The sequence below is a fragment of the Egretta garzetta genome, unplaced genomic scaffold (assembly GCF_000687185.1).
Source record: "Egretta garzetta isolate BGI_Z169 unplaced genomic scaffold, ASM68718v1 scaffold32, whole genome shotgun sequence".
In the NCBI taxonomy this organism is placed as follows: Eukaryota; Metazoa; Chordata; class Aves; order Pelecaniformes; family Ardeidae; genus Egretta; species Egretta garzetta.
The window spans coordinates 2,206,687-2,214,343 of record NW_009259035.1 but is presented as its reverse complement, the minus strand read 5'-3'; the positions used below and the strand labels follow the sequence as shown (position 1 = coordinate 2,214,343).

The window sequence follows — 7,657 nt, the reverse complement described above, 5'->3', positions numbered from 1 at the left end:
GGAAAGAAAAAAAAAAAGAATAATAATTTATTCTGGCAGTTCTAATAGCACATTTCTTTCAATAAAATGAAATGGAAACTTGTCAGGACCCTGATGGCACTTGTGGGTCTTATTCACCCTGACCAGCCTGGCCTGGAGTCTCCACCTGTACACCCTGCCCATGGGCTCAGGAGTCCCAGTAAAATTCAGCCCAGGGCTACACTGAGTGTGTCCCAATCCTGACCTGCAAGCTGACATCCTGGCCTAACTTTGACCTTGCCCCATCGCTGTGGATTTCCCCAGTGATCACTGGGCTGTGTCTCACCCTGGTCACCTTCACCAGGCCTGGTCTTATCTCGCTGATTTGTCTTCCCAGGTTGATCTCGGCACTGCAGCATCACCACGTCTGCGCCTGGTGATTTGGGCTCTGGGGTGATGCTGGCTGCCATAGCTGAGCTGGCTGTGTCCTGCCTGCCACGCTTGGTGGTTGTCAGAAATATTCTTCAGGTGCAGACTTTGGAAAATCCATGAAATATTTTCAAATCACACTCTTCTGATACTTTATCGGGAATTTTGCAAAAATAGAATGAACTAGAAGAACTTTTTTCTAATCTAGTTCTAGTGTGTATGTGATATATGTACATAATATTGTCCTCAGATAATCTAGGGTAGAGATAGCGAGGGAATCATCTTTGTAATTAAGCCCGTAAGGCACATGACCTCCTTCAGAACAGGGTATTTGGGTAATTAAGCTTGTACATTGGGCACATATTGTACCTTGCGGGTAATCTGACAGCCCTGGAGACTCTCCAACAACGTATATATATTGCTATTTTTTGAATTAGAAATATATTAAAAAACAAATGCTCATTCTTGTTTTGTTTTCCTTCCTCTTGTCTCTCACTGACCTCCCTCTATTGTTCCTTCTCTACGGAGCCTCTTAACATCAGCATCTCTGCACAGATGTTAGCACAATGGGTTGCCATAAAGGATTACAGAGTCATGCAGCTCCTACAAGGTCACTCAAAAATTCAGGTTGGAATACAGATTATAACCAAGGAGTTGCTTTAATTCAAAGTGAAACCAAAAAGCAAATTGTGCTTCCAAATTTCCTCAGAGGTAGTACACTTTACAACTGTGAAATCTGCTATTGACTCATCCATGCTGTGCTCAGGTATTAAAGAGTAAAGCTCGAAGAAAGCTGTTTGTCTTTGTCGGAAGTTTTACAGCATCACTTTCACTTTATTTGCAATAAAGATGCAACTTTTTTTTTTTTTAAATGAAAACATGTGCTAGAAAAGGATAACGCCTGCACATAATAAATAAAAATGCTTGTGTTCTTATGCATAGTTTCTCAGCAGTAGCTTTCCAGGTGTTTTACAGCAGTGATCGGTAACATTGAGCACACTGGACTTGGCATTTTTTCATGACTTTACTGAAAAAAATAGTCACAAGTGACTTTATTTTTCATCCAGGTCTAATTCACAGGGAAAGGGAGACAGAACAGTGAAGTGACTGACTTAAGTCCCAGTCCAGGTCAGTGGCCAAACTGGAAGAAAAGCTCAAAACACCTTAGCTGATTGTAAAGCCACTTGTATGAGGTAGGAGGACAAGGCTTGTAACACAAGAATCATAATATGAAAAGGATCAAGCCACACCTAGAACTGTAGACTTTTGCTAGAGAAAGGCTATGTAGCCCAGCAGTTTGAGAAAGAGAGTGGGGATTCAGCCTTCTCTTTTATGATGTGTATCCTGTTATTATCATATTGTATTTATATAAATATATATGATCATATATATAATCATATGTATATGATCATATATATATAAACCTAGCTTTATCGTTAACTTGCTCAATGGTCTCAAAAAAAAAAAAGACCTTTATGCATGTTGCACAGCAGGCTGCTCCTTGACCACTCATGAAACAAGGTGCTCGCTGATACAAAATTGGCTTATTTTGCCTCTCTGCAGTTGCAACCACATCCCATCATGATAAATAAAATATGAGACCTTGCTCACCAGACTAGTTTTTTGCTTTCTCTATTTACATCTTATGTAAAAGGTATTGCCGATTCACGGAGTTTTTCTGAAGATTAATTGCACTGGAATACTATTATTGAAAAAAGCTGAGAAAGCTAAAGACTCTAAGGTTAGCATATGTTAAGATGTATTTTAATGAAGATGTGGTTAAAAGCTCTCACATGTAAAGAGAACCCATTTCACTCAGGGCAACCAAGACGCTCTGCCAAGCACCGTAGTAAGGTGGTGTAACAGATGACATTTGCAACCAAAGGGCTATGCTAGGAAAGCTCCCTGGGAAACACAGCTCCTTACCGGGTTATCTCTTCCAAGCAGAGGCAAAGGGGTCCTTTCCTTCGGGTCTTTTGTGCATTATTTCACTTAGGCGTGATCCAAAACATGCTAGGGTCAACAGGAATTTTTCTTTGAGTTGAAGGAACATTAGCTCTCAGCCACACGTAGCAAGATAATTGTAGGAGTATTTCTAAGGGGTGATTTATTCTTTTTTGTGTGAATTTAAGCAAAAGAGTTTTTCCTCCTTTTGGATGCTAACATTTGGGCAAGTACTATCAAAAGAAGAAATTATATTCTGAAAGCCCACTCTCCATAAATACTATGGAAAACAACCAATCCTTTGTGTCTTTCATTTTCTACCAGTACATGAATATATATCAGCAATTAAGTGAACCTTGCAACATCTCCAAAGTTAGTATGAACATCCCCATTGAGAACTGAAGACACTGGGGTACAAAGAAAATAATTGAGTGCTCCAGAGCTATAAAACTAGACAGTCCAATTTGATATACTCTGTTATGCATAGCTATTATCTATTAAGTTACACAGTTCTGAATGCACATTCACCTGCAATGCCACTTTCTGCAAGTTTTTGTCACAGAATAAGGCGTTTCAAGTTGTCAGACATCAATGCATTTTGTACACTTAATTGCTTGTATTTTCAATTTAGTGGAGACATTTTCAAACACAATCATTTTTAATAGATTCCAAATGAAAAAGTGCATTTGCAATTTCTTTTACCCACAAGAAAACAAAGAAAAACGCCCAACAAAAATTTACTGTGCATAAAACAGGGAGGTATCTGTTGTAGTCCTTTCCTACCCATATGTGATAATGACTTTCCTGTTGGTTTGGGGATAACTACCCAGAGGAATAAAATATTGCAGCATCTACTCTGTTACAGATGTATCATTTTGACTGAGTAAATACTGCAGGTTTGGCCCCTTGCTTGTTTTAGATGGTCTTCTTTAAGCTCACAAAATGATTTTACTGAGATTACTAGAACTTTTGCCAATTATTTCGCTGGGAACAGGAAAATAACCATTCCTAAGCAGTACATAAGAGACAAGAAAAAATATGTAACTTTCCTTACTTTCCTCTCGTAGTGTCAAAGCTGGATGCTTTGGAGTTGGCGTCTTGCTGGGTGCGGGTGATACCAGTGCTGAGGGATGGCTGCTTGAGAGATCTGTTCCCTTTAGCTGTATCTCGGCTTGCAGTGACCGCTTGCTGGAGAGGGACCTCTCTAGCATTGCTCTGTAGAGATGCCCCTTTGCTGCTAGATGAGCTTTCCATCTTGTCATTGTCAGAGTCACCATCACTGTGTCCATTTGACTGGTTTGCAGGGGTAGAGGCTGTAGGGTTGGAGGTTTTCTTTACTGCCTTAATTCCCAGAGTCTTGCCTGAAGGTGCAAAAGGAGGTCCGGGTGAGGCACTCACTTCGGCAGCTTGGATCTCAGAGTGGGGTGACCCCACAATTGCGATCGGAGATGGAGTCAAGTCTGAGCGACTTGTCCAGGTTTCACTACCCTGGCCTGTGGTCCAGGGCTTTCCTGGGGTATTAAATCCAATGCTGCCGCTCTGTAAGTGCAATAGGAGCAGCAAGAAGATTATCTCCTTCATTCTGCTGGTTTGTAAATGCTACAAGTTATCTCACATTTATTTCCCCAGCAAGAAATCCCCTAGCCTCTCCCTCCTCCTGAGCGGCTGCTCATACAGTGAGCCTACCCAGAGGATGCCCTGGCAGGCTTTATTTTTGTAGAAAGGAAACAGGTTTTGGTGTTTCAAAACTGTCTGAGGAAGCCTGGTTTCCTGTTTCTGTGGATTCCTCTGCAACCTGTGACCCCTTAGAGAGTGGGAGCCTGGCAGCCTTTGTGGGAGGAAAAAAGAAGTTTCTGCAGAAGGCACAGGATAAAGATTAATGGCACAATAGAAATGTGGAAAAATATGTACTGTGAAGTAATCCTGAGGGATAAAGACTGAAATTATTAGGTAATTTTCCTTTCACACACACATGTACAGAGAACAGAAGTGACTTGTCACATGTGCCCTTTGGGTGGTTCGTACTTGTGACCTTGTTATTGAAAAAAGAGTTGGTAAAACTGGTGGGCTACATAAAGCTGGAAGTTCTCTTTTTCTTTGAATGTTTAAGCACACTGCTGCCAAAAGTGGAGAGATGATAAGGAAGAGGTTCACACTGTATTCATCGCTGTGCCACAAGCCTCCAAATGTAGTACTTTACCTGTAGGTCATTGGTCATTTATGCCTCATCCTATTTCTATAGTTCATACAATGATGTGTATGAAGTAATTCTATAGCACTGCCTATAGGCATGTGCTGTCATTTCAGATTCTCTAGGGTATGAGAAACACCTACATGGGCCTGGCAGAGGTGGCATATGATCTATGGAAAACATGCCCTTCTGGGGAAGGATACTTGAGAGCATTTCAAATGGAGTTAAAAGCTTGCATAAGGGCAACTGAATACCATCCTAGATCCCCATTGACTGTAATTGGAGTTTAGACACCTAGTTCACAGGCAGGTCCATATTTATGAACCTCTAAATCCATATCTCTAAATCTACTAGCTGAATCCAACACATGGACAAGACTGAGAAGAATATCCTGAATCTCTGAGTCCATTCCTTCCCTTTTATTGCATACTTTTACAATTAATTAACTATAACTAATATTATTCTAAACCAATATTAATTGTAACCTAAACATAATATTGGTAACTTCTTGTGCAGAAAAGATCTGGGGACATGGATATTCAGTATAAAGAGTAAAGATCATTTTTTATACCAGAAGGGTAGATGAATACCAGAGCAGGTTACCCGGAGAAATTGTGAGATCTCTATGCCTCGAGATATGCAAAACTCAGCTAGACAAGACCTTGAACAACATGATCTAAGCCCTGCTTGAAGTTGAGTTTTGGACCAGATGACCTTTAAATGTCCTTTCCAATCTATGTTACTCTATGAAATTATGCTTAGTAGCTGCAAGGTTGAATATTGCAGTCAGGGAAGAGGAGAAGGAATCTTTCCTCCTCTACTGCCATTCTCCAGCTCTCTGAGACTAAGGAGAGTTAGTTTCTTGTTGAAGGAAAAGAAAGGGAAAAGGTAATTGCTGAAGAAATTGCATAGAGAAATGTAACATGGAATTTTAAAGAAGGGACAAAGCAGAAACAGAATACTGTTTCTGTTTTTGTCAGGAACCAAGTAGACCTGAGAGGGTATTGTCAACCTGTTCAAAACCCCTCTAGCCACTGACACAAGTGCTGCACTAAGGACTACGGACGATGAAACTGTGAAAGCAGCCTTACACGCCTGGAAAAAGAACAGCATCTCCTGGGCATGCTTTATATTATTTGAGGGTCACCTTTTCTCAAAAACAGAAGCAAAATCCCAATTCCATGGATGTTTGATGATTAGTAGTGACACCACGGAAAAGCTGGTAAATGACTTGCAGTTCATTTCAGAAGATACATTCAAAAAAAAAAAAAAAAAAAAAGAAAAAAAACCCCAAACTATGGAGGATAAAACACTAGCTCTTACTGCAGTCAATTAAATCCCTGTGATGGCTGTTCCTGTTTTGAAAGATTTGGATAACAGTGCCTTGCTCTCAGTTTCCAGGTGGAAGTCTGGCCTTTTAGGCATGCTAAAGGATTGGGGTTTCCATTTGCTATGATTTTATTTTTCTGTTTTATTGTGTCAGTAAAGTGTAGGCTGCTACTGTGCAAGTAAAAGAGATGCGATTTTGTGATACAACATGTTAGAAAAGAAATGCAGTTGTGCTCCCTTTTGGAGACGTTATTTCCCCTCTTATTCACAGTGAAAAATCTGTAAATGCCCTTTGAATGTGGGACACAGGAGACAGTCTGATAAACAATCTCATTTAAAGGCTAACATAAGCCATTCCAGGTGAGCACTTCTCTTTTTGAGCTCTGTATTTGAGATCTTGAATTAATACCGTTACCTGAATTAGCATTTGTCATCCCATATTTTTAGAAATCCCAAGACAAAAGAGGGGTAAATTAGTATTGACCATATTTGCAAATTAAATGCAAGCTGGCTTTAAAAAAGAAAAATCACAGCAGCTGCATACTGTGCTTATTTATACAGTCAGAGTGCCTATTAACAAACAAAGCTTGGATTCTGCTTTGAATTACTCCACTGCAAGTGTTAATTCTGCCTCTAAAGTCAGGGAAGCGACTGCAGATTTCCGCCAGTGAAGAGAAGAGCAGTGTAGAAGAGTCTGGCTTTTGGTGCTTGGTAGATTTCCTTATAACAGTGTTTATTTCCCTGTCTGAATACTCCAAAATGAAAATCTATTGTTAATATGATTTTATTAGAACATGTCTGGGCTGTTGATTATTGTTTGAAGCTGTTTTGATTTAGCAAAACAATCTCGGGACTGTAAGAAACTCAGGATATCCAGTTTTCAGATTGCTGTCTGCTGGATCTGAATCCCAAGCTCATTACAGATAGTATTTCAGCATTAGTTCACATCCAAGTGCTGCTTGTCTCAGTGCAAATTGAACCTAGGAAAAGATAAGCACTTGGATGCATTTGGTGAAATTTAGGTTTAGTTTAGAAACTTCTTCCGCATACCCAGCCCCCTGAGCCAGAAGGCAGGGATGGGGAGCAGAACAAAGCTCCCATGATCCAAGAGGAAATGGTTAGCGACCTGCTTGGCCAGTTAGACACACAAGTCCACAGGCTGGATCGATGGGCCGAGTCCAACTGTATGATGTTCAACAAGGCCAAGTGATGGGTCCTGCACTTGGGTCACAACAACCCCATGCAATGCTACAGGCTTGGGGTCGAGTGGCTGGAAAGCTGCTTAGCAGAGAGGGATCTGGGGGTACTGGTCGACAGCCAGCTAAATATGAGCCATCAGTGTGCCCAGGTGGCCAAGAGGGCCAACAGAATCCTGGCTTGTATCAGGAATAGTGTGGCCAGCAGGAGTAGGGAAGTGATCGTGCCCTTGTACTTGGCACTGGTGAGGCTGCACCTCAAGTACTGTGTTCAGTTTTGGAATTCTCTCTACAAGAAAGGCATTGAGGTACTGGAGCATGCCCAGAGAAGGGCAAGGAAGCTGGTGAGGGATTTGGAGCACAAGTCTAATGAGGAGCAGCTGAGGGAACTGGGGTTGTTTAGTCTGGAGAAGAGGAGGCTGAGGGGAGACCTTATCGCCCTCTACAACTGCCTGAAAGGAGGCTGTAGCGAGGTGGGTGTTGATCTCTTCCTCCAAGCAACAAGAGATAGGATGAGAAGAAATGGCCTCAAATTGCATCAGGGGAGGTTTGGATTAGATATTAGGAACAATTTCTTCACCGAAAGGGTTGTCAAGCACAGGAACGGGCT

General features: G+C 41.3%; 1 protein-coding gene across 1 annotated transcript in view; it reads right to left on the bottom strand.

The window, feature by feature from the left end:
- MMRN1 (multimerin 1) overlaps positions 1–3,912 on the bottom strand; it is a 45,704-nt gene extending 41,792 nt beyond the window's left edge. Inside the window, exon 1 of the mRNA XM_009634845.1 lies at positions 3,386–3,912. Within this exon, the coding sequence (XP_009633140.1) occupies positions 3,386–3,912 (527 nt within the window). The remainder of the gene's footprint in view (positions 1–3,385) is intronic.
- Between the last annotated feature and the right edge of the window lie 3,745 nt (positions 3,913–7,657).